At 35.7% G+C, this 26,382-nt stretch overlaps 2 protein-coding genes, 1 non-coding gene and 1 pseudogene across 4 annotated transcripts; 2 read left to right on the forward strand and 2 right to left on the reverse strand.

Moving 5' to 3' along the window:
* Window positions 1-330: 330 nt before the first annotated feature.
* On the forward strand, window positions 331-4,830 carry LOC126612059 (MAR-binding filament-like protein 1-1; annotated as a pseudogene).
* Window positions 4,831-5,465: 635 nt separating this feature from the next.
* On the reverse strand, window positions 5,466-5,539 carry TRNAR-UCG (transfer RNA arginine (anticodon UCG)). The gene has a single exon. It is a non-coding gene; the product is annotated as a tRNA-Arg (tRNA).
* Window positions 5,540-7,948: 2,409 nt separating this feature from the next.
* LOC126610177 (uncharacterized) lies at window positions 7,949-10,530 on the forward strand. 2 transcript variants are annotated; one of them, XM_050278166.1, is made up of 3 exons: window positions 7,949-8,890; window positions 9,066-9,296; window positions 10,180-10,530. In XM_050278166.1, exons 1-3 carry the CDS (start codon window positions 8,667-8,669, stop codon window positions 10,268-10,270), a joined length of 546 nt encoding a protein of 181 aa, XP_050134123.1. In that variant the 5' UTR covers window positions 7,949-8,666; the 3' UTR covers window positions 10,271-10,530. The 2 variants fall into 2 exon arrangements, with proteins under 2 accessions (XP_050134123.1, XP_050134122.1); XM_050278165.1 differs by having other exon boundaries at window positions 7,954-8,890; window positions 9,066-9,292; window positions 10,153-10,530.
* A 2,181-nt stretch (window positions 10,531-12,711) lies between these two features.
* Window positions 12,712-18,002, reverse strand: LOC126610176 (probable sulfate transporter 3.4). The gene is made up of 13 exons (XM_050278164.1): window positions 17,590-18,002; window positions 16,975-17,023; window positions 16,648-16,855; window positions 16,091-16,262; window positions 14,945-15,010; window positions 14,731-14,844; window positions 14,467-14,583; window positions 14,184-14,310; window positions 13,805-14,091; window positions 13,521-13,711; window positions 13,348-13,433; window positions 13,162-13,238; window positions 12,712-13,060 (listed from the first exon to the last, which is right to left on the reverse strand). The coding sequence occupies exons 1-13, from the start codon at window positions 17,920-17,922 to the stop codon at window positions 12,917-12,919; spliced, it is 1,971 nt and encodes a 656-aa protein (XP_050134121.1). The 5' UTR covers window positions 17,923-18,002; the 3' UTR covers window positions 12,712-12,916.
* Between the last annotated feature and the right edge of the window lie 8,380 nt (window positions 18,003-26,382).

Below are 26,382 nucleotides of genomic sequence, written 5' to 3' on the forward strand. Positions count from 1 at the left end.
AACAATAATAATAAAAATAATAAAAAAAAAAGAGAGGAAACAACCATGAAAGTTGTTTTCTTTAACCATCAGCCATAGGACACCAACCGAAACTGAAAAAATGAAAAAAGAAGAAATAACAGAAAAGCTCTGCCTCTGAGTGCTCAACACCCTATCCCTTTATCCCAACCGGTCCGGAGGCAAACAAATCAATCAACCAAGAAACAAAAGCAACGGGCTTTCTCATGGGGCGCTCTTGCTTTTTGCACTTACCCCTCTCCCTCTCTCCTTTCCCCTCTTCTTCTTCTTCTTCTTCCTCTCACCCCATTTTCCTGTGTTCCTCCTCCAGGAATGCAGATACCAGGAGGAGGAGGACGACGTTGCCAATGGCGTCCCTGCGCCAGGAGGACTCAAACGACGGCGTTTGCAGCAGGAGGAGGGCTATTCTGTTTGTGGGTATTTCAGTTCTTCCATTTTTGCAGCTCAGGGGCACTGCTCTTGAAGGCTTGGCCACTAGTAAGTTGAACTTTCATTGTGCTTTTCACATTTGGTTTCTTTCTTCTTGGTGGGTGGGATTGGAGTTCATGAAATTTGGGGAAATGGAAACTGGAAATTGGAAAATTTTCATTATAATGTTGTTTTTAAGGCAAAGAGATTATTGGGTTTGCTGATTGTTTGCCATTTTAATTCTTAGAGATTTGGGTTTGTGGCAAGTTGATCATTGCACTTCAATTGTTTGCCATTGTAAAGATTTGGGTTTGTTGCAAATACTCGTGAGAAACTTATTACAATTGTTTGGCATTGTAAAGATTTGGGTTTGTTGCAAATAGTCTTGAGAAACTTATTAGAATTTGAATGAGTTTTTTTTCTCTTTATTTTTCTGTTTCAACTTTCAAGTGACTGGTGACTCAAGATTCTGTAAATGCATTAGGGGTTTTGATAATGCAGTTTAAGTTTAAGGGATGCTAGTAAAGATTGAAAATCTGATGGTGATTAGGTAATTCTAGAGTGGTTAATTGGTTATGGTATATTTCATTTTGTACTGCATCAAGTGGGAAGTTTCTACTTGTAAACATAAGTGATTGTAAGATTTTCCGGTTGTTTAAGGTAATTGTGCATTGCATAGGCATTGATCAGAACAAATCACCTAATACGTGTCATATGGTAGTACAAGAGAGTTTACAAGCCCTTGGGCCCCCAAGCCTTACTAGACAATTTTGTGTAGAAATTTCTAACCATGAGTCATGCCATTTGGTATGAGGGTAGGTCTCACCATGCAATTGGGCTAGATTCCATGGCAGGGACGACCTATACCAAGTCTGGTTTAGAGTGCACATTGGTATTATGCACGGGGTATAATATTAAGTCACTGAAAGTTGGTGGGTGGTAAATGAGTGTAGAAAGACAGGTAGACGAGGATGTAAGGCATACAAGTGTTGTTGATTGTCTCGTCCCAAATTCCCCATATTGAAACAAATAGAGTATCTTTGGATAGTTTATAAGCTCTTGGACACCCTTCCCTTAAAAGATGGTTTTGTAGGGGTAATTTCTACCCATCATTCATGACTATCTTTGGATAGTTTATAAGCTCTTGGACACCCTTCCCTTACAAGATGGTTTTGTAAGGGTAAGTTCCACCCATCATTCATGACTTTGAATGCTTAATCAGGAGTAAAGAGAAAATCTGACCCTAATGTTTTAGGTTGTTATAAGTTTATTAGTTAAACTTAATGCCAGGCCAGCTACATAAATTTATTGTCCGATCAGCTGTTCCGCGAGTCAGTTTCTTCTTTAGCAACTCAAAATAGCAGCAGAATTTGGGTAGTCATGTTGGATTTTCAGTTTCTTTGTTCATCATGTTGCCATCCAAACGAAGGGAAAGGGATGCAGACAAGCAGGATTTTAGTAGAGTTCCACAAAACACAGTTCATATCCTTTAAATGCGCAAAGATAGGATGTAGTTGTGGATCTTATCAATTAGGCAATAATATTTCTAACGTAGTTTAGGGTATTTACTTAACTTTTTCTTTATATATTTTTTATACGAAGATTCTTACTGTGCTGCATTTTTAGTTCTTTTCTTAGCAAGGACTGGTGTTATTATCAATTATTCTCTTTTATAACAAATTTCCGTCTCATTTCATGTGGTTTATGCATCAGTTCCTTTATTTTTTTTATTTCAGAAGAAAGTGAGCTAAAGACACTGGAGGAGAGTAAAAACGCAGAGGTATGAAATTTGAATGTCTACTAGATTCACTATAAAATCTCTATTTAATATCTTTCCTTTTTATTTTGTTAAATGGTTGCCATAAGGCTTAATGTTCTAAAGTGAGTTATTCATTAAACAGGAAGCACCTCAAACAAATGGAGCACCAAATCCCGTTTTGTCTCTCCTGAATGGCGTTGGTATATTCAGTTCTGGTGTCGTCGGTGCACTCTATGCGTTGACTCAGTCGGAAAAGAAAGCCACTGATGCCATGGTCGAATCTGTAAGTCCCTATTGAATACCACAAAAAAAGCTTTTCTTTACATGCTGAAACAACATAGACATACCACAGATGCTGAAGGGAGTCTAGTCCCTTTGAAAAGGAACCTCAAAAAGTACTAAAAGCATAATGTGTGTCTTTTAATTTGGTTCCCAATCTTGTTTTTGTAAATGCTTCCTTGGAAACAGATCCCCCATCTGGCGCTCCCTTTTTCTTTCCTTGTTTCTCATATAGAAATGCGAACTAAGCTTAACCAGTTAATGTATGAGTCTGAGCTCGGTTAAATCACTCTCCTTTAGTTTTGGTTCTGTTCAAGAAAATACTTTTAGATGCTTTGTCTGATTTTACCCACATATACTATGGTTGAAATGCACAGATGAAGACCAAGCTGAAAGAAAAGGAAGCTGCTATTGTTTCACTGGGGAAGAGCTATGAATCTAAGCTACTAGGTGAACAGGAAGAACGGAGCAAGCAACTCGCAAAGGCAAAGGAAGAGCAGAATTCTCTAACAAGCCAACTGAGTTCGGCAAAAAGTACAATTGCAAGCTTAGGAAAGGAACTAAATGGTGAGAAGAAATTGATTGAGGATTTTAAAATTCAAATTGACAGTCTTCAAACCAACCTTTCAAGGGCCGGAGAAGAAAAGGTGGTACTTGAAGAAAATTTGAAGGAAAAGCAAAACTCAATTGAAGTCCTACAGGGAAGGATTGATTTGCTCAATTCAGACATCAAGGATAAAGAAAATAATGTTCAAAGTCTTGGCTCTTCTCTTGTTGCAAAAGATATGGAGTTGAAGGACTTGAAATCTATCTACAATCAAATGAGGGATGAACTAGCCAATACACTTTCAGATATTCAAAAATTGAAGGGCGAAGTCCTGAAAAATCAAAAGGAATTGGATTTGAAGAATTTATATGTTGATGAACTGAACGCAACAGTTAGTTCTTTAATTTCTGAGATAGATGATTTGAAGAGGAAGTTTGTTGCTATTCAGGAGGAATACAATAAGCTGAAAACATCCTCCGCTAGAAAGGCAGATTTGGATGCTAAGCATTTGGGAGAAAAGGAAGAGCAACTTCAGCAGCTAAAGGAAAAGCTTGAACTTGCTCTGAATGACATGAGTAGAAACAAAGAAGTAATTGCTGATTTGACCCGAGAGAAGGAAAACTTGAAGGAAATTCTGGATAAAGAACTGGAAAATGAAAAGAATCTGAAACATGAACTCAGGAGTACTCAGGAAGCTCTTGTAAAATCAAGAAGTGAAGCTTCCAATTTGGAAAATCAATTAAAACAGTCAAAAACTTTGTGCATGGAGCTTGAAGCTGAGATCTCTAGGGTTCAGGCCGAGTTTGCTGGCGTCAGGGAATTGCTGCAGAGGAGCCTTGATGAGGCTACCTTAAGTGGTGATGCCGTTGCCGGTGAGCTTGCTGCAGCAAAAGAACTTTTGAAGAAGACAAATGAGGAGCTGCAAGTTCTGTCCCAGGAATTAGCAACTGTTGCGACAAAACGTGATAGCCTGCAGGAGGAATTGGTTGACGTCTATAAAGATGCTGAAAGAGCTTCTAATGATCTAAAAGAAGAAAAAGAGCTAGTTTCTTCTTTAAAAAAAGAAGTTCAAGCTCTGGAGAAGCAGATTTCAAAAGACAAGCAGTCTCGTAAGTCTCTTGAAACAGACCTGGAAGGGGCTACCAAAGCACTGGATGAGATGAGCCGAAATGCGTTGGTACTTTCCCAAGATTTTGAGAGGGCTAATTCTCTAATTTCTAGCCTTGAAGATGAGAAAGAGGTCGTTTACAAGTCCCTAACAGAGCAAAAGATTGCGTCCAAAGAGGCCCGAGAAAACATGGAAGATGTCCGTAATCTTGCCATGAGACTGAGCGAGGAAAGGGATGGTCTGGAGAAGAGAAGCAAAAAATTGGAAGAGGAATTAGCATCTGCCAAGGGTGAAATATTGCGGCTAAGAAATCAAATAAACTCGTCCAAAAAACTTGTAAATAATCAGCAACCGCGGGAAAAGGCTGAAGAGCCTGTCACTGTCGCTCCAAGAAAAGGTGGTAGGAGGAAAAAGGCTGCCGAGTAAAGGTAGTGAAGTACTTTAATTGTGGTAATCTTCTTTTCCCGATTATTTTGAGTCTTCCTGTACCATCATCCTATGAAGCCAGTTGGTTCTTTGGCTCTCTTGTTCTTGGACTTTCAAAATTTTCCCCTATATGAATGCGTTATACAAGTAGGATGCTGAGGGAGTAGTGAAAAATGATTTGTACGTAACAAAGATGTGATCCCTTTTGCACATGTTCAGTGTATAGTATCGATTCTGGAGTTTAGCGGATTTACAGAAGATTCAATATCCAATATTTTCTTGCAAGTTTCTGCATCTCTACTGAGTATCTGTATGCTAAATAGATTGTTCTTCAGCACAAGGTTTTCGGATTATCCTCGTTTAACAGGAAGATCCATACACAACCCTACTCATCGGAAGCACGATTTTCTGTTTTTCATTTTTCCTAATGTGACATCGTTATAAATAACTGTATCAATAATCCGGCACCAGTTTGAATTCATGCGGTGACTGCACACTCGAAAAAATAGTAGTCTAATTCGTTCATGGCTCGAAAAAAAAAATATATATATACATATATATATATATATATATATATATATATATATATATATATATGCTAGCGATTGTCCGTCCTATAAGGTGCTACATTTCAGCTATAGACTAGGCAGCTCAATGCCTCAAACCCTAGAAAGTTTACAAACTTTTGCTGCTGCATTGTGATTGTGATGTGGAGATACTCAATTAAAATCCTCAAATTGAATCATGGGAGGATAAAAGCTGGAATAAGTGCTTTTATTCAAGTGCTTTTGGAGTGATAAGTAAGAAACTAGCTGATCCAAAAAGCACACAGACACAGAGAGCACAAAATGCTGTAAGTGCAGCAGCATTTTCCAGAAAACAAAAAATTAAAAAAGGAAAAAAAAATTGAGAGTTTGAAGCGACCACAGTGGGAGTCGAACCCACGACCTTTTGATCCGAAGTCAAACGCGCTAATCCACTGCGCTATGCGGTCTTCTTGTCATTCAGTAAGTTTTATAACTTAGTGTATCTTAAGTTTAGAAAGGGATTTTGAGTTCGAGACACGGTAAATTAGAGAAGAACTAATAGAACAATCCATCGTCTACCCTGATTTTCCTAATTTTCTAAACTAGAATAATATAATGGTAATGCTATCCACACACTTATTTTTTTTTCTTACACACATCTCTTAATTCCCGACCGTCACGTCGAATGAATTGAAAAAAATCAATAACAAAAAATTAATAAGTGTAAGAGATAAAAATGGTTGTGTAAAATGTAAATAGCATGTCACATCCCGGCTTGAGCCCCCACCACATCCCGGGCTCGATTCCACCATAGTACGATATCGTCCGCTTTGGACCTCGACCACGCCCTCACGATTTTATTTCTGGGAACTCACGAGCAACTTCCCAGTGGATCACCCATCATGGGATTGCTCTCGCACGAACTTGCTTAACTTCGAAGTTCCGATGGAACCCGAAACCAATGAGCTCCCAAAAAGTCTCGTGCTAGGTAGAGATGAGAATATACATATAAAGCTTACAAGATCCACACCCCTGAATGACATGAGATGTTACATAGCACCAATCGTATATAATAGTTGAAAAAGAAAACAACAACAAAGGAATGGGTAGTAATTTTACACTATTTTTAGCTTTCCTCACACGTTTTTTTTTATTTCTGACAATAAATGAAATGAATTTGGGAAATGATAAGGAGACTCTTAAAAGTAAGACTCTTTATTGCCTCATGTTTTTTTGCATAGTGGGTATTTATCAATAATAACCAAAATTTAACATCTAATTTCATAATTATCATTTTTTATAAAATCTTTCAAATACAGCAAAAAAACCACTTAAATATACCTAAATACCCTCAAAATTAAAACCAAATAACAAAACCCTATTAGATCATAATTTAGTAAAAAAAAGAGGCCTCTACATTTTGTGATGTCATAGTGTTCCCAATCAATACCAATGAAATCAAGGATCTTAGTATACCTGAAATCTTTAAGGCGGCTGACAATTTCAGTCAAGCAAACATCACTGTTGAAGGTTTTGGTCTAGTTTACAGAGCAACTTTGGCGAATGGAACTAGGCTAGCTGTTAAGAAACTATTAGGAGACTTGGGTCTGGTGAAAGGGAATTCAAAGCAAAAGTTGAGGTACTGTCCACTGCCCAACACGAGAATCTGGGTTCCATGCCTACCTATCTCTTGTAACAATACAAAAGTACCTAATAAAATAACCACACTATACATATTACACGTGCATGGACGAATGCTTCTTATTATATAGCACCAGAACAATCGTTCTGGCAAACCCCACAAACAATTTTGATTGTTATCAGGTCCGGAATACAGGAAGCCGGATGGAAATTGGTAACAGCATCAGCCACTTTGGAATCATGAGTCCTCAAGTTGTGTTTGTGCTTTTGCTCTTTGCTTTCACAAACATATACATGAAAGATATCAACATTGGTTCAGTAGATCGCTCCTCTCAGAAAACAATGTAAGTCATCTTAGAATTGGGCCTTTGGGCATAAATCGCCAGTTTCCAGGGAAAGCAAGCATTAACGTTTCTAAGGCACACCTCTTGCCGTCGGAGAGCAGCTTTCCTGTTACAATTTTTTGCCCCTTCTTCATACAACTACTGATTGTTGGTAGATGAGAAAGTCAGAGCAATGGGATTTTCGATCTGTTCTCCAAAAGTTTTAATTTTGGTAGATGAGAAAAAGTTTTAATTTTGAGGGCATTTAGGTCTATTCACATGAGTTTTCTGCTAATTTTGAAAGTTTTTACAAAAAGTGACATTTATGAAATTGGGTGTGAAATTTCGGCTATTAATGATAAATTCTCGTTATTATAACGTTGGCACAAGAATTGTGTAAAAAACATGAGATGACGAAGGTCTATGGAGAGTCTTAGGCCCCGTTTGGGATTGAGGTGATTTTAAAAAAAGCCACTGTGAAAAAAAGCTGAGGGTCATTTTTGTGTTTGGTAAACTGAAAAAAAATGGCTTATTTTGGAAGCTGCTGTGAGAATAAGCTGAAAATCAAAGGAAAAGCTGAAGTTGCTATTTGCTGCTTTGAAAAAAAGCCAGTTTTTTCAAAGCACACGGAGCTACAGTGCTCCTTTAATGAAAAGACACACTATCATTCTGCTTTTTTTTTCAAAAGCACTTTCACAAAAAAAGTTTACCAAACACTCTACTGGCTTTATTTCACAGCCGCTTATTCTCACAGCACAACCGCTTATTCTCACAGCAGCTTTTTTTCAAAGCACAGCAATACCAAACTAGCCCTTAGGTTGGGAGAATCGCTTTAGCATTTCTCAATACAGTAAACGAAATCAACCGTCATAATTAAATATGAATGTATAAGAATGTTTTCATTAAAAAAACATAAGTTAGAAAATTAGGAACTAAGGAAAGAAAAAAGGCCAGCACTCTCTGGCCTGTGCTTTCTCATGTTATTGCAAATTGCAATCAGCACAAACGAACGACGAATATCTTGGTTCATTAGAAAAAAACACGAGAGTCCAGAAGAGAAGCAGAAGGCTTTCCTCTGAGAGACTCTGCAATTCCCGTCGCCGATCTCCCAACGGTCAGCTTCAAGCTCTTCGTCCTTCTCGATCTAGGTTTTCCAATTCCTCTTCTTTCTGTACGATTCCCTTTTGTTCGATTTCAGATTGGATCTTTCCAGTACACGTTTAATTTCATACAAGTTCCAATTCGGCCTTAAATTCCCAATTTTCTCGAGAAATTCTCAGTTTTTTTGTTATTTCTTAACTGGGGAAGATCCCTTAGATTCTGGCTTTGTTGAAGTCAGATCCAAATTTTGTATTATTCATGGGTTTCAACTCGGGGTTCAGTGACATGAATGTTAGAGTAGAAATCCAGAATTTTGTAAAATCAGATTGATTGTTTAGGGTTCAAGCTTGTTGATTAAGCATTGGGATCATTGGGAACTCTAATTGTCCTTAAAGTCGCAGACTTGGGTTTGGGTTTAATTTTTGAGAGCAAATGGGAAGTGGTTATTCATGCTTTTGGAGAAATCATTAGTGGTTTGAGAGTTTGAAGGGCTTCTGGCTGTGTGGGAATTTGATTATTGTAGTAGACAATGTTCTATGGTACATTGGTATGGGACCCTTGGCTCATTGTTGTCCAAATTGTGTGCCTTCAATGTTTATACTATCTCACTCTGGGGTTCTTCTTGTCTATTCTTGTTGGCACTCGCGTGTCTCGAATGAGCCTAGTGTATTTCTTTGACTATGCCACTCTCACTATCTCCACGGTCACCGGGTGGTGTGTCATTGGTTCCTATCTGCTCAGTGCACTTGCAGGGTGAGAATCTCATACTACTACTATTTCCATTTGCTTTTTAATTTTATTTTGTCGTGTTTTCCATGTCTGCATTGACATTACATTTATTGTCTGGAACACAATTGATTTTATTTTATGTTTGTAAATGGAACTTAGTCTTGTGTGAATTATGAATTGTGCATATGTTTGTTTGCAGCGCTGGATATCTGCTTCTTCTGATTGAGAGGGCAAAGAAGTGCTTAGATTTTTCAGCCACCCTATACATTGTACATCTCTTTATATGCATCGCTTATGGGGGTTGGCCTTCGTCAATGACATGGTGGGTTGTGAATGTTACTGGAGTTGCAGTGATGGCTTTGCTAGGTGAATATCTCTGCATTAGACGTGAACTGCGCGAGATTCCTATAACACGATATCGTGCAAGTAAGTTTTTCCATCCTAAACTAACTAGCTAGATGTACCCAACATAAAGTTGTCATGTTCATTCATCTGGGAAAATTTGGGCTTTTTTAGTAACCCCTTCACATAGACCCAATAGAAACTCACCTTTATTTTTTTCAAAATTTAGAAAACCAACCTATTTTGGATAAGCAATTTTAAGGCCATTCTATAGTCGAGATGTGGGATGGGTAACAAGATTTTGTCCCACATCTTGACTCACACATCGACAATGTCTTGGTTCCTTCAAGTCCAAAACAGTTTTATTTTCCAAAGTTTTTAGAAAAAGGGTTGGTGTATTAATGGACCTATGCAAGTCAGCTAATTTACGAAGAAACCTATAACATTTCTTTTTGGGGTCAATTTTATGTCAAATATGTTGTGTCTATGTGCTCTTTGTGCTATTTTTTATTATATGCATCAAGAACTTGCAGTTCTTTGTTCTTATTTGTTAGTATTTTCATAAAAGATAGTTTTGTTTTTGCCCAGATGAAAAGATATGATAATACTTATGCTCTGCCTTCCTGCTTATTAAATGAGATTATACCTTGTCTGCCATGTGTTTTAAAATTAGTTGTTTACCAATCATGATTTAGACTTCCCATTCATGTATGTCTTTTTGGTCGATCGATTGTCAAATGTTGGGCTTGCTGGTAGGTTGATCATACCTTACATCCTAAGAAAGTTCCATTGCTTGCATAAATTAGTAATTTAGGTAATGTTTTGACTGGTCAAAGCTTTATATATAGAATCAAGAACTGGTCAAGTAATCGCATGACTGACTTTTATCCTCTCTTCTCAAATCATTATATCTTCATAATTAATATGGAACTATCTCCATGCAGATGTTTGACTGACGAGAAACTCAACAGGCAAGAACAAACATGTGGGATTATAGTGGCTATTCTTTCGTTGCCGAGGAACTTCCAGATAAAGATTATTAATACCAAATTCAATCTATGATGAGGAGAGAATCTACCATAATGTGTGGATTCTTTTATCTATGACGGTGGCTGTTACGGAGGACAAGTGTAAAGTTTGACACAGTGCTTTAAATGATGGGGAGGTTTGAGCAAATGAGACTAGGTATGCATTGTGCTAGGAAATCATAATGTACAATTTTAGGTGGTTTTGAGTAGAGCAACGCCTACTACGTTTCTGATATCCTTGTTCTATTTTATTTTCTATAAACATGATACGCCTTATCAATTCTGGTTGCATAATTCTTGTTTGTTACCATTTCTGGTAATTCTTTTGTGTCGTCAGACTTTATTACGTAGGATTAGTAAATTGAAATTCCGAGACAGAATGCTTGAACCTGGGAGCACTTTGTTCTTTCCCTATTTTCTTTATGTTGATCTTAGGCATGCTTTCTAATTTAGCTATATCACGAGTTGCAAGCCTAAGAATTTTCTTAATGAGATTAATCGAACAAAAATTCTGCTAGTTTATAAGAAAGCGTAGTGTTAAAAGATGTGTTTCGCTGTCTAGTGTCTTTCCCCGTTGTTGCTTGTATATCTAACTCTTTGTTATCATACTCCACATCTCCAGAATTGTCATAGTTTCTCTAGTCTGCATCAGAAAGTTTTAGGGCCCGTTGGATAACGATTTGGTTTTTAGTTTTGTACTTGAGATATGAGGAAAGTATGTGAAGACTAAAAACCAGAAGCCAAATGGTTATCAAACGGACTCGAAATGTTCAAAGCAAGCTGTACAAGAGAATTATGTATATTATTGGTAACGTTTGCATTAGGAACCTTTCTCAAGTTTGGAAGCGTGAGCTGTTCTTTGTATCAAGAAATCAAAGTAACTAATGGAAAATTGATTTCTCTTAACGAATCGTCGACTTACGACTGGCTAGAAACGTTATATGTAGACGAATTCTACATGTGGTTGCACAAACCTATTGCATTTGCAGCACTATTCTAAAAATCGTCCTAGGAGGCCGCCTAGGCGCTAGGCGGTGGAGGGCCGTGCGATTTAGGCCTAAACGTGTAGAAAAATTGAGGAAGGGCTAGGTGGCGGCTAGGCGGGCTAGGTGGTGGGTACGCTGGCTAAGCAATGTCTAGGCAGTTCTATTGTTTTTAATTTTTTTTTTTTTATAATTAACTTTAAGAGTTTTCCTCGTAACCTACTAAAAAGGAACCTGGATTATAAATTAGTTAATTTTCAAATTTAGTTTTTGGTTTTTCTTATTTTTAGTGCATTACTCTGATGATTTTTATTTTTTAGAGTGTGTTTGTACCATACTTGATCAATCCTGAAACTACCGAGCATCTGTCAACGTTATACCGTCAAGAACCCAGAAGAGTTTCCCTCCAACTAGGAGGCCAATCATAGCACGACATGTGTCGACATCAGAAGTCAATCATAGTGCGACACGTGTCAACATCAGAAGCCAATCACGAGTCAGAACAAAGCTAGAAACACTCTTCTATAAAATGAGATCATTCTCTCACAATATTTCCTAATGTCATTTGTACTAAATCATTCACTAGTACTCACTAAAGGAGAGTTTGAACCTATGTACTTGTGTAAACCCTTCACAATTAATGAGAACTCATCTACTCCGTAGACGTAGCCAATCTGGGTGAACCACGTACATCTTGTGTTTGCTTCCCTATCTCTATCCATTTACATACTTATCCACACTAGTGACCGGAGCAATCTAGCGAAGGTCACAAACTTAACACTTTCTGTTGTACCAAAGTCCTCATTGATTTTGTGCATCAACAGAGTGTAACTAGACATTTATTTATATGTTATATAATAAATTTAATTAAATTTAGCTAGTCCGCCTAAGCCCCTACCTAGCTACGTAGACACTAGGTCCTAACCTGCCGCCTAACTAGCACCTAGCGTCTTCTAAAACCTTGATTTGCAGACACAAAGCTTTTGCTTCCTGATGCGTTCGATGATGCACATTTCATTCAACTTATGGACTGCTTTTACAAGTCCAAGTCAGGAATCACCACCTTAGAATTTGAATAGACAGCCTTTACTGCATGTTGTTTTTATTGAGTCGTGGTTCATGAAGGCTTGCAAAATGTTTTCTCAAGGAATGCTGAAACCTATTCCTTAGCCTCGATTTTTCACGTCGTTAAAGATGAAAAAAATTCAGCATCTAAGTAACACTGCCATGTGGTATTACTGGTTCTCTATTGTTATAACGTGTGTGTATTTACTAATATCTCTAAACGATACATCTGTCATCAAATCATGTTATAATACGTGAATTAGTAGCAGCAATCCAATCTTTCGAGAACTAGATCTCGAACCCTCTCATAGAGATTGGATTAGTGCCACTTACCCAAGCATCTAATTAATTTGTGGTGTGATTTGACTTATTGTTGAGCTTTACTTCATCATGCAACACAACATTGAAGCTTAAAATAACGCAGAACTTGGACAATAAACTTCAAAATTTCTTAATTCAAAACAAAATGATTCTTTGCCTTGGATTCCCTACGCAAGAAAAAGTAAATAAAAAAACCACTGGCCTCGACCGAGCTCTTCCTACCTAGACTACGGAGGAATGCAGAGCTAGTTATATATAAGTCTCTATGCTTCTCCTTCCATTCTCCAACTGAAGCCCTTTAGAGTAGCAAGTCATGGTTGAGCCTTCCAGTCTGATGAAATGTCAGCTACAGCTTCTCCGACTGTAAGATAGAGCCCGTTCAATCCAAACGACTCCAATGTTTCGGATTGTTTTAGCTTTTCCATTACACTTCCAACAGGGTTTGCCAACACAAGCTGCCAGAGTAAACAAACACCAGAACAACAAAATAAGAAACAATGTCCACAACTACTGAAGTTTTGGAGCACTGAATGAAGCGTTTCGATATAATTCTCACCTGAAGCGATCTTTTCTCCAGCATTTTTCTAAGTTCTGACATCATGTCGGTACCACTAGTGTCTATGGCTGTCACAGCTGAGAAGAAGATGAAAACTATGAGCAAGATGTGGGAAAACATTCGCGACCACATTGTTACATGCTGTTAATGTTCGAAGACTCAGCAAAGATTTCATAAATGGCTTACCTGTCATGTCCAGAATTACACATTTCAGTGTGCTCTCGTTGCTTGCTTTGATCCTCTCTTCTTCCTCGCGAACCCATCCTAGTATCCTGCATGTAGGAGAACCTAAATCAGATAACGAAAGCAAGAAGGTGATCGTATCTGTTTTATCTTTTAACAGTCTGCTGGAAACTTACCTTTCTTGTAGGTATGTCGAATTTGCAAAGTAGATGGGTGCCTCAACTGCTAGTATGAGAAATGAAGGAATCCTTGAAGCTTCTCTGTATCTGTTGAGATTGTGGTATGTCTGTGTCCCCGGAATGTTCCCTAGAGCCATTGTGTTTGGCCTGGTGACATGCAGAAGAATCTTGAAAATCGATACTCCAACCTGAAATGTACAGCCAAGATGTTAGAGATTGAAAATTGACAAACGTCATTCAACCCGATAAAGACAATAATCTTAGAAATTAGGAAATCTTACTGCAATTGCAAGACCAAGAGGGACGGAAATGAAGAGAACGCCGAAGAAGGAGCACATGCAGGCCATGAAGTCGAGTTTGTCAACTTTCCACAACCGGTATGCAGCTTGGTAATCAACGAGTCCGCTCACAGCGGTTATGATAATGGCTGCTAAGATGACATTGGGGGTGTAATAGAACAATGGCATTAGAAACAGCAGAGTGACAAGCACAGCTGATGCCATAATTATGTTCGAAACTACTGTTTGTGCTCCAGCATTGTAGTTTACTGCAGATCTAGAGAACGAACCTGAAAGTAAACGAAAATTACGGTTTTAGTTACTGCCTTAATCGGTGGAGTTGGATTGCTTTTAGGTCAAGCAAGAAGGGGAGGATCTTTACCAGTGGTAACATAGCATGAAGAGCAAGAACCACAAATGTTCATGATCCCAATAGCCATCATTTCTTTGTTTCCATCAACTTGGTAGTTTTTCAGAGATGCAAATGTTCTTCCTACTGCAACTCCTTCCTGCAATGCAAGAAAGATACGCATGTTTAATAGCTATATGTGAAGGACTGCCTTGTAAGAAGAAAAACTTCGAAGAGTGATCCTATTACGTGACAGTACTGAGTGGTAGAATAGTCCAGTTAAAAGAGAGATGGATCCAAGATTTGGGTGACTTACTGTGAGAGACAAAATCCCTGTTATAATGCCAGTTTTAACAGCAAGAGCAAGGTGAGGGCCACTAAAGTATAGCATGTTTGATGAAGGTGGATTGAGACCCTTTGGCAAATGGCCAATCTGTTACATAAAACGTTCAATCTAGTGACGAAATATAATAAGAATTTTTATAATCACAGTTTGACGCATGAAGGAACAATGGTTCATTTCATAGGAGTTGAGCAACGTTCATAACTAAAATCGCCAGATCTAGAAGCGAGTACGTACAACTGAGATTCGAGGAGCTTTTGAATGGAGGAGGAAGACTAGAACCGTAGAAATGATAACCGATGTCAATGGAGCTGCTGCTGCAACCCAAAAGAGCTTTGGCTTTGTTTTCCCCTGTACCCAAAAAATCATATATAAAATTCTAATTTGGAGATGACACACACACACACACACACACAGAGTTGATGATAGAGAGTAGGCTAGAGAAGCTTACAATATGTCTTGTTGTGAATAGAAACACCAGGAAGCAAAAGCCCATTACAATAGTATGCCAAGACCACTGCACACGATTAAAATTTTAATGTTAGTGACACTAAATTTGTAATAAATACAATCAAAATTTCCTCTTAAAATGCTTTTGTGTAAAGCACTTTACCTGGTAATACTTGCGGAGTATAAAGTTTTATTAACATTTAAATACTTTTGAGCATTCACTTGAGGGACCAAGGGTTTTGGGCTTCGATTCATTTGAAGTTGGAACTCGTGATTCATGGCCAGGGGTGTATTAGGGTTAAGTTTAAAACATTTAAAACGACATTGTTTTAAGAAATTTCGGTTCGGTTTTCAAACCACTGAAATTGAAACCGAACCAATAGGTTTTAGTTTGGTTCGGTGTTCAAGTTCGGTTTGGTTTTTCTTTAGTTTGATTTTTTTCCGACTTTGGTTCGGTGTTGGGTTCAATTTTTTTTTGATTTTTGGTTTTTCGAAACCCCCTTACTTGCAAATGCTTTGTAAAGAAACACCTATATGTATATATATATTTTTTTATCTACAATTTTGTCTGTTTTAACCAAAAAAACAATATTTTTTAGTATTTATAGACAAGTGGCGTCAATACATATTTGACTCTTGAAATTGATCCAATTGCTTAATTTAAATAATAAAAAACCATTTAGTTAAATAAAAAATATAAATAAATAAATGAAAATTGAAAAGAACATTATGAAGGTGCTTTTTAGGATGTACAAATTGACCTGAAATTCACCTTCAACTAATGCAATGAAAACATCAAGCAAACAAGTGAAAGATTCTTCAATTAAATCATTGAAAAAGGTAGACACCTGCTTGCTTAAAATAAAAGTATTTGATGGCAACTGGCAAAGTATATATCCCTTGGTTATAAAAAATAAAAAATAGAACCTTTACTTGATTTTTTATTCATTTATTCCATGATGCTGCTTGCCAATAAATCTCCAACTGTTAACTATACTAATAACAATAAAATTATTTAATTTCATGGTCGAAATTTATAAAAAAAAAATGTTTAAAAAAAATACGCAGTTATTGTTTTTTTTAATAAATCAATATTTTAATTTTCTAAACAAAACTGGAGTTGGTTGGTCTTGTAAGAGAAAATTACCTCTCCTCTGTGAGTGATAACAGAGGACACGACAGAATAAAATTGCATTTTTGTAGTGAAGTGAACAATTCCAAGCAACCCCTTGAGCTGTTGCAATATCACAATCACTGAAGCACCCGCCATAAATCCAACCAGAGTTGCCTTTGACAGAAAATCAATTATAAAACCTAACCTGTAAGATCAATCACCCAATTGATCAATTCAGTTAGGGTCATAGAGTCTCTTGTAATTCAGCTAATTAAATTATTATAAACTACACAAAAAAATTGTCCCAGTTCAATGCGTCCTGCTGTAATAAAACCCAAGTGGTATTCACTGTTATGTAGTGGATTCCGCAAACTGAAAAAATATTATGACTTTTATATGAACGATAATAAGATATCTAAAGCTGCTTAAAGTTTTGTAAGCTTTTTCTTGTACAATAAAAAGTAATTATTGTCACTCAGTGTAGCTTAGCGTCACTTATAATAAAACTAAAATAAAAAATAAAGACCAAGTAGTAAAAGTGGGGGCTTTTTTTTTTTTTTTTTTAGAGAATAAGTGAAGTTATTACGTACCTTAGAATACCCAGAGAAGCCTGAAACAGACCAGCAAAACATGTAGCAGTGAAAGCCAATTTGAGATAAAGAATGGGGTCTTCAGTGCTCGAAACAGCCTCACTTAACATCGATCCCATGACCAAAGATGCTATCGAAACTGGACCAACTGCAAGATGTCTAGAACTCCCCAGCACAGAATATATCAGTGGGGGGACAAAGCTTGAGTCTGCATGGGAATTCCCAAAAAAAAAAAAAATATTAGGCTAGTTCATAATTAATTAATTAATTAATTATGTTTTAATTCATGTAAAATAGGAGTTAATTAAGGGTGAAATTGGTACTAACATAGCCCAACAATTGGAGGCAAACTCGCAAGCTTCGCATAACTGATGCCCTGCAATATTAGCAAATAGGTTCTAAATTAAATCACCAAAAATATTATCCACAACAGAAAAGAAAAAAAAATCTATACAGTCAAATAACAGAATTAATCCCAAAAACCAACATTACCATATTTGAAAAGAAAAAAAAAATACAATTCACATGAAGGTTAAAAAATAAAAATAAAATAAAATGCAGTTTAGCATAATATTAAGTTGAAAATCATTTAAAATCCAACTCAATTGGATGAGCATTAGAAGTAATCCAAACCACCTTTAAATTAATGTCCTAAATGACAATTGGAATAAATGCACATCACCACAACCTGGCCTTTTTTGTCCAAGTAAATGACAGTTATTGATAGAGTCAGCTGGTCATGGCAGCGTGCTAGGTTCTATACACCAAAGTTCATATGTTTTTCTCAAAAATGAAGGAGAAAGAAGCAGACATGAGTTAGGCTAGTGATTAGGACATGCCCGACCCTTTGCACTGAAGTTCAAATCCCAATCCCCGCACGTAGAGGGAGAGAGAGAGAGAGAGAGAGAGAGAGAGAGAGAGAGAGAGAGAGAGAGAGATTACCTGAGGAATTGCAAGGCTGGCAATAGTGAGGCCAGAGATGATATCAGACTTGAGAAGCTTAATATTGTACTCAGGGGCCCACTGGAAAATTGGGAAGAAGAACTGGAGACCCAGAAGCAGTTTAGTGAACCAAGTTTGGTTCTTGAATCTGTGAAGTGGGTTGTCTGGGAAAAAGATGTCAGCCAACCTCTGCCGGAGTTTCTGCAGGGTGGTCTGTTTCGGTGGCAAACAAACCCTGTGGATTTCTAGCGGTGGCATTGCTGCCTCTGTCGGAATTCTGATGGTGGTTTCATGGTAGGGATGATCTTCCACTCTGTTGGAGTTTACACCCATATCTTCTGCAAAATTGCCCAGCAGCGCCCTCCCCAAAGTTTAATACGAAAGAGCACTACCCTGAAAGTTGAAATAAAATGACAGCGGTGGGTTTGTATTTATAGAGCTTTGGAAATGGGGAAAGAGAGGGAGGCAAGTGTCAAGAAGGTAGTTATAATACAGTGTGTGCTTTTCATGCCAAGGGCAGGGCAGTTTGGTCATATCATTTGTGTTTTCATGCATGGATATATTTACATTATAAAGGTCACCACTAAAAAATTAGAGGGGTGTCGTCAAATTAGACCTTAAAATTTGCTACTTAATACTATAGTTTAGTGATATTTTTCTTCATTTATAAGTGAGAGATCTTAGGTTCGATTATTGCCAAAGACGGTTTAAACCACATTCCGGACATGAAGCAAAATCGACTGGAGGCGTGATTCTTCTTCCGAGCCACTTTTACAATTGCTAGCTCATTGTGAGGCGTAACCTACTCTCCCATCCCTTAGTGTGGATAATATCGTTTATTCTCAAAAAAAAAAAAAAAAAAAAAGACTCTAAAATTCGGGTGTTAATTAGGATTTTAAAGGACTTTGAAATCATGATGTAATCAAAATAGGATTTAACAAATTTTAATGGGGGTGTAGTCAAATTAAGATTTGGAAGGATTTTAAATGAATTTAAAATTAGGATGTAGTCAATTAAGATTTTAAAAGACTTTGAAATCATGCTGTAGTCAAAGTAGAATTTAACAGGATTTAAAGAATACATTCAAATTTAGGTGTAGTCAATAAACTTTTAAAAGATTACATACAAATATGTAGGTATTCAAAATATGAAGATTTTGAAAGATTTCATAAAGTAAGAAATTTTGTAGGATTTTAAAGTGAATTTTATACTTAACAAAGGTCATAGAGAATCCTAGCTCCACCCCTAGGATTTGTTTTCAAGCTTCTCTCTCAACTCTCAAGTTGACTTCTTTTTCACCACCTTCAGTGGCACACCACAGATGCTAACGTCGAGGACGCAAACTTCAGCTCCAACTTCAAGCCAATAAAGAAAATGGTAAATTACATAGTAGCCCTTTAGGTTTGAGGTCTATTACAACATCTTTAAAATATTTCACTTTCATACCTCGCATACTATTTTATTTCAAAATAATACATCCGTTACATTTTTCATCCATTGATTTGTTAAGTGCTAACGTGGTTACCACATTTATGCCACGTGGCTTCCAAATGTGTGCCACATGGCAAAAAAAATTTAATTTAAAAAAAAAAAAACCTGAATCTTCTAAATTAAAAAAAAAAAAAAAAGAGAAAATCCAGATCCCATCACCCCTCCCCCTCCCCCATACCTGAACCTTGAACAAAAAAAAAAAAAAAAAAAACAACCAGAAAACCCAAATCCCCCTAAACCACCCCCCCGTGCCGCCGAAGTCTAGATCTCACCAACCCCTCATCCTCTGCACCCATCTCCACCTCCTCCACGCACCCATCTTCCCCTATTCCCCCTCCCTCAGCCCAACTTGCAACCCAGAAAGAAAAGAAAAGAAAAAAAAAACCAGCGCACCTACCCTCCACACCCACCCTCGCACGCATCCTCTTCCATCCTCTACACATCACACTCCTTGGGGAAAACGAGATCTGGGTTGCAGGGAAAGGGAGATGAGTTTTTTTTTTCTTTTCTTTTCTGGGTTGCAGGTGGGTGAGGAGGAGGAGGTGGAGGATGGGTGCACGGTGGGTTTGGGGAAGACAGGAGGGGGAAGAAAGGGGTGGGTTGCAAGGAAGGAGAGGTCGGGGAAGATGAAGATGGGTTTTTTTTTTTCCTCTCCTCTTCTTCTTCTTCTTTTGGATTGCAGGTTGGGTGGGTGGGGGGGGGTGGGGATTGCGGGTTCAGCTTTTGTTTTTTGTTTTTTTTTTAATTTAGAAGATTTAGGTTTTTTTTTTAAAAATTAAATTTTTTTTTGCCATGTGACATAAATGTGGCAGCCACATCAGCGCTTAATAGATCAATGGATGGAAAATGTAACGCATGTATTATTTTGAAATAAAATAGTACGTGAGGTATGAGAGTGAAATGTTTTAAAGATGTTGTATGGGGTTGTAATAGACCTCAAACTTGAGGGACTACTATGTAATTTACCCTAAAGAAAAATAAAAATAAAAATAAAAACAAGGTCTTTTTTCCTTAAACCCTAATGCTTTTTTTTTTTTTTTACCAATTAGGGTTTTCTCAAATTCCATCCTTTTTCTTTCTGCCGCTTTTGTTACCGGGCAATTTCTGACATGACACGAAAATAACGGGTTTCGGAACAACACGATAACTTATTAGGTCATTATCGGGTGACTCGTTAAGAACCCGTTAATAACGGATATACATGCGGGTAACACGTGAGTAACCACCCGTTAAGAAAAAAATTATTTTGATAATTTTAAAGTTTAATTACTAAAAGATTTATTATAAAATACAATAGCCATATTAATATATACAATATGTTCTATATTAAATATATAGTTTTGTATTATTATTCTATATAAGTTTAAAAAAAAATTTAGTCATTATTTATTTTTATTATGAGAGTTCCTTATTATCCTTACTAGGATAAATTTTACTTAATATGTTGTTGTCCAAAATTAAAATAAACTAATATAGTATTTGTATAGGCAATAATTAATAAGATATACATACAAGTATGACAATTGTGAAAGAATATATAAACACTCGTGATTCATCATTATTCCTTCATGAGTAAATAATGGTTACACTTATATTATCGTTTAGATTTTTAAAATCCTCCAAACCTTCATGAATGATGTTTTTTATTTGAGGGAAAAATTAATAAAATTAATAATAATTATTGTAGAAGTGTAAAAAACGTAAAAAAAATTATACAATCACTCATAGTGACAAACTTGACAACTTTCATGAAGGGGTCAACTTCGAAATCCAACACTATAATTTATAAACCTTAAATTTATATTTAACCGTCGATTGCCATTTACGCTTTATTCTTCTTACTGAATTTCATTTTTAAAATTTTCTTTTTTGAAAACATAATCATCTGGCGGATGTAAGAAGATGAACGGTTCAGATCTTTGATATCACGTTTCGATATTTACAATTAACTGAAATATGAGTCGATGTCATATAGTTTGTAGAAACTTTATAAATATCAAGCAATATTTTCACTAACCGTAAAACTCTTAATATAATATCAACGATCCAAACCGTTCATCTTCCTGCATCCTCTAATAGATCAAGTTTTCAAAAAAGAAAATTTGGAAAGAAAAAAAAACAAAATTTGATGAGAACAATGAAGCGTAAATGTAAACAACAATCAACAGTTAAATTTTGATTTATGATTTATATGATTATAGTGGCAAATTTCGAAGTTAAGCTCTTTATGAAAGTAGTAAAGCTTGTCATTACGAGTTTTTATATATTTTTTTACACTTCTACATTAATTAAAAAACTATTAAAGACTTTAGGTAAGTAAAAATATACTTAAAAGAAAATTGCGTTTTTATGTTTTGGATGTGACAATATGGTATGTATATACTTATTTAGTATTGTTGATGCACAAAATCGGTGAGGACTTTGGTACAACAAAAAGTGTTAAGTTTGTGACATTCGCTAGATTGCTCCGGTCACTAGTGTGGATAAGTATGTAAATGGATAGAGATAGGGAAGCAAACACAAGATGTACGTGGGTTACCCAAATTGGCTACGTCCACGGAGTAAAGGAGTTCTCATTAATTGTGAAGGGTTTACATAAGTACATAGGTTCAAGCTCTCCTGTAATGAGTACTAGTGAATGATTTAGTACAAATGACATTAGGGATTATTGTGGGAGAATGATCTCCTTTTATAGAAGAGAGTTTCTAGTTTTTTTCTAGCCTTGACACGTGTCATGCTGTGATTGGCCTTTGATGTTGACACGTGTCGCCCTATGATTGGTCTCTTGGTGTTGACACATGTTGCGCTGTGATTGGCCTCCTGGTTGGAGGGAAACTCTTCTGGGTCCTTAACGGTATAACGTTGACCGGTGCTTGGTAGTTTCGGGATTGGTCAAGTATGGTACAAACAAGTATTATGTTTTTCATTTGATTATTTATTGGTTTAAAATATATTTTCCTTAACGGGTAAGGGGTCGGGTTATATTACCTGTTAATATTATCGGGTCGATTTCTGGTCGGGTCATTTTACCCGTTTATTTTAACGGGTGTTACACGACACGACCTGTTAAAATATTGGGTATGACACGAAAACGACACGAATGCCAGATCTACTTTTGTATGGGTTTCTGACTTCGTTGTTGATTGCAATTCGGGTGTTAATTAGTGTTATTATCTCTTGGCAAGGTAATTTATTGGAACAATTTGGGGTATGATAATTGTATTTGGAAATTTGGGGTTTGAGCAGATTGATGAATTTGAACCTTTTTAACAGGATTTGAAATTTTATTAGAATAATTTGATGGTTTCACGTCGATAATCATCAGTTCCATTGTGTTTGTAAATCCTAAGAAATCCATGAGTGTTTGTAAATCCTAAGAAATCCATGAAAGAAGTCTACAAATTCATTGAAATCTATAATAGAAATCCATATGAATATGTCAAAATTTATATAGAATTGTAAGTCTATTAATAGTCTTTAAAATCTGTCATTTAAAAAGTCTATTAAAATAATCTAATCTAAATTGACTACACCCCCCTAAAAAGTGCATCCAAATCCAAATGTAGTCAATTATGATTCTAAAAGAATTCATACAAATCCGTAGGTATACAAAATGTCATAGATTTTGAAGGATTTCATTAAGTAAGAGACCTTGTAGGATTTGAGAGTGAACTTTATGCATAACGAAGGCTATAAAGAATCTCACCTCCACCGCTAAGATTTCTTTTCAAGCTTCTTTCTCAAGCTAGGAAACCAAATTAACATTTCTTAAGCACCAAATTGGACTCTGGGGATCATTCTTCTTCATTGTACTCCTGGATCTCACTCTTTCTTAGTCTGCATATGTTAAAAAGGTCAATTTCTATTTTTTTTCATTTTATTTTTATTTTTTCGGGTGGGGTTTTCTGAAGATTATGGTTTGTTGATTTCAAAAACTGTTTATAAGTAGTATGAGGTTTGTTGTTGTTTTTTGCTATGCTTGCTCTGGTGTTGTGATTCTGGAATTGAATGTGCTTATACTGGTAGTTTCCCATCTCTCTCCCTTTCTCTAGTTATATTGATTCGTTCTAACGCGTTTTTGAAATCAAGATTTGCATATGAATGGGAAACCTATGCAACTGAGAGGCCTTTCTTACTTTATGTGTATGCTCTGTATAATTGCCCAGAAATCATTTGACAAAAAATACCATAAGAGAAAGGGGACAAGCTGTGAATGAAAAGCCATAATGTGACAATTTGATTAGATTTATGACCAAGCCACATTTATTACAAAGGAAAACTAATGAAAATGGCTTTAAAACTTTAAGTTTTAATAAAAAAGACAAAAATGTGTTGTAAGTGAATAGTACCATGAGTGACTTTTTAGAGTAAAAATGTCATTTTCGTTAAAAGTGAATAGTACCGAGAATGTTTCATTAAAACTCCCTTATTACAATTTGATTTATTTGACAGTCAAGATTCAACACTACTTAAGTCTATCAAAATTCATAGAAAACTGTTATATGAATCTTTTCAAATCTTCCAAAATTCATATGGACTTTGTATAAGTCTACATAATCTTATGAAATCCATCATTCAGAAAAGTCTATTAAAATCTTATTAATTCAAATTGACTACAATCCCTTAATATTAAGGCTTATTTTTAGTTACGCTACCTGAAATTCCATTTTGATCTCACTTTACCCTTTGTAACTCAAAAGTCACAATTTTACTCATTGAAACTCAAAATTCATTCCACTTTGACTCGTTGACTCTCTCTTCTCCTTGAAACTTATAGGTCGCATTCAGAAACATATGTGAAACTTAACACCCAATAAGACTACGCCACATGTGCAATAAATTTGATTATAAATTTCCATTATGCGTTAACATTCAACAATAAGAGAATATAAAGTTTAAAATAAATTGAAGAGATGAAAAAATAAAAAATAAAAAAATTGATTAAGCTGGCGTACCCAAATCAAACGCACATAAGAAATTAACAAATATAAGGTATTGTGGAGTGAATTTTGAGTTTTATAGAGATGACTTTCAAGATTTAGGGGGCAAAATGGAATCAAAATTGAGTTTCAGGTGGCAAAGTGGAGTGAATTTTGAGTTTCAGGGAATAAAGTGGCGACTTGTAAGTTATAGAGAGCAAAATAAGATTAAAATTGAGTTCCAACAGATGTACTAAAAATAAGTCTAATATTAATCTCATATAATACTTTTTTAGTGCACACACATTGCATTAATTAAGTGTGCGCTTGGTATGCGAAAGGAATTCATGAAAAATAATTTTTCAAGTTTTTTCTTAGGGGATGAGCAATACAATTTACTATTACCATATTTCGAAAAGATATGAACAATGAAAGTAAATATATAGATAATGCTAGGGAGGTTAAAATCTTAAACTAAATTTGTAAACCAAATGATGTATCATCAATAGAAAATAAGCACGTTAATCAACAATTATGTGATAATCCATTTATCAACAACCAGATTATTTGATTTACAAAATTTAGTTTAAAATTTTGGTCTCCCTAACATCATCCTATGAAATATAGAGACAATTTTGTATTTTTATTTCTTACTAGAAATAAAACTGGAAAAGAAAGTTGAGCATGAAGGGTTACTATGGCCATAATTGGTTTTTCAATCTTTAATGAGGATAATATTGTCCTAAAAGAATGTAACCAATGTTAAAGGTGCACAATAAATGATGGGAAAAAAGCAGGGGAATGTAAACCCTCCATCCCTCATAGGTTTTGGTTTTCAACCTCATTTTCCACCATTAATTATAAACCTGACAATTTTTTACATGACTCGTTAACATGACATGAAAAGACACGAAAATAACAGATTTTGAATCAACACGATAACTAATCAGGTCATCCATTAATAAAATTCATAATAATTATTGTAGAAGTGTGAAAAATGTAAAAAAAATATATACAATCACTTGTAATGACAAACTTTACAACTTTTGAGAAGGGGTCAACTCCGAAATTCGACACCATAATCCATAAATCTTTGATTTTATATTTAACCGGCGCTTGTTGTTTACGCTTTATTCTCCCACAAAATTTCATTTTTCAGATTTTCTTTTTTGAAAACATGATCTCTTAGCGAATGTAGAAAAATGAACAATTCAGATGGTTGATATCACGTTCTGATATTTACGGTTAACTGAAATAAGAGTCGATGTTATATAGTTTTTGGAGACTTTATAAACTCCGAGCAATATTTTCACTGACGATAAAATTCTAAATGTAATATCAACGGTCTGAACTGTTCATCTTTATGCATCCTCTAAAAGATCATGTTTAAAAAAAAAATCAGAAGAAAAAAAAAATTTGATGAGAAGAATGGAGCGTAAATGTAAATGACAATCAATGATTAAATTTCAATCTATAGGTTATGTGATTATAGTGGCGAATTTTGAAGCTGAGCCTTTATGAAAGTTGTAAAGCTTCCCATTACATGCGTTTATGTATATTTTTTATATTTTTCAAACTTCTACATTAATTAAAACTTATGTCATCCTTGAAAGACAAATGTGTTTTTATGTTTTGAAGTAATATTTATGTGACAACATGCAATATGTATATATTGATTTAGTATTATGGTTTTCATTTGATTATTTATTTGTTTAAAATATATTTTCTTTAAGGGATAATGGGCCAGGCCATATTACCCAGTTAATATTAACAAGTCGAGTTCGAGTCGGGTCATATTACCAGTTTATTTTAATGGGTGTTACATGATACAACCCGTTAAAATATCGGATATGAGATGAAAACGACACAAACACGAAAAACACAACACGAATGTCAAGTCTAATTAATTACATTTTTTTTTCACAAGCTTGATTTACCAAACATGGGAAAGAAAGTGATTTTCCATTCCCATGGCTCATTTTCACTGCACAAAACGTAGCTAAAAGGGTAGAGAATTGAGCTAAACCACATAATAAGTCATTCATAATCATATGATTGAAATAGGGTGAGGAATTTGAGTTAAGCAACACAGCGAGTCAGCTACAATAATTTGGTTTGAAGTCTTCATATCCAAGAGTTAACTTAAGACCCCTCAATTTTCAAGTTGAGAAGAATACCACAAGAGAATATTAACTAGCAGTTAAAACTTTTTAATAGTATAAAAACTAGAAACAAAAGGTCCCTCGCATTGTCCTCAATATATAGAATTAGTTTGAACCTTCTAAAAAATATTTGTGGATTTAAAATTTGGGCGTAGTGAGTAATAGATTTTTAGATACTGCAAAACTTCATAAAAATTTAAGAGTATTCAACGAGGGCTTTT

Source organism: Malus sylvestris, chromosome 17 (assembly GCF_916048215.2).
Source record: "Malus sylvestris chromosome 17, drMalSylv7.2, whole genome shotgun sequence".
NCBI lineage: Eukaryota > Viridiplantae > Streptophyta > Magnoliopsida > Rosales > Rosaceae > Malus > Malus sylvestris.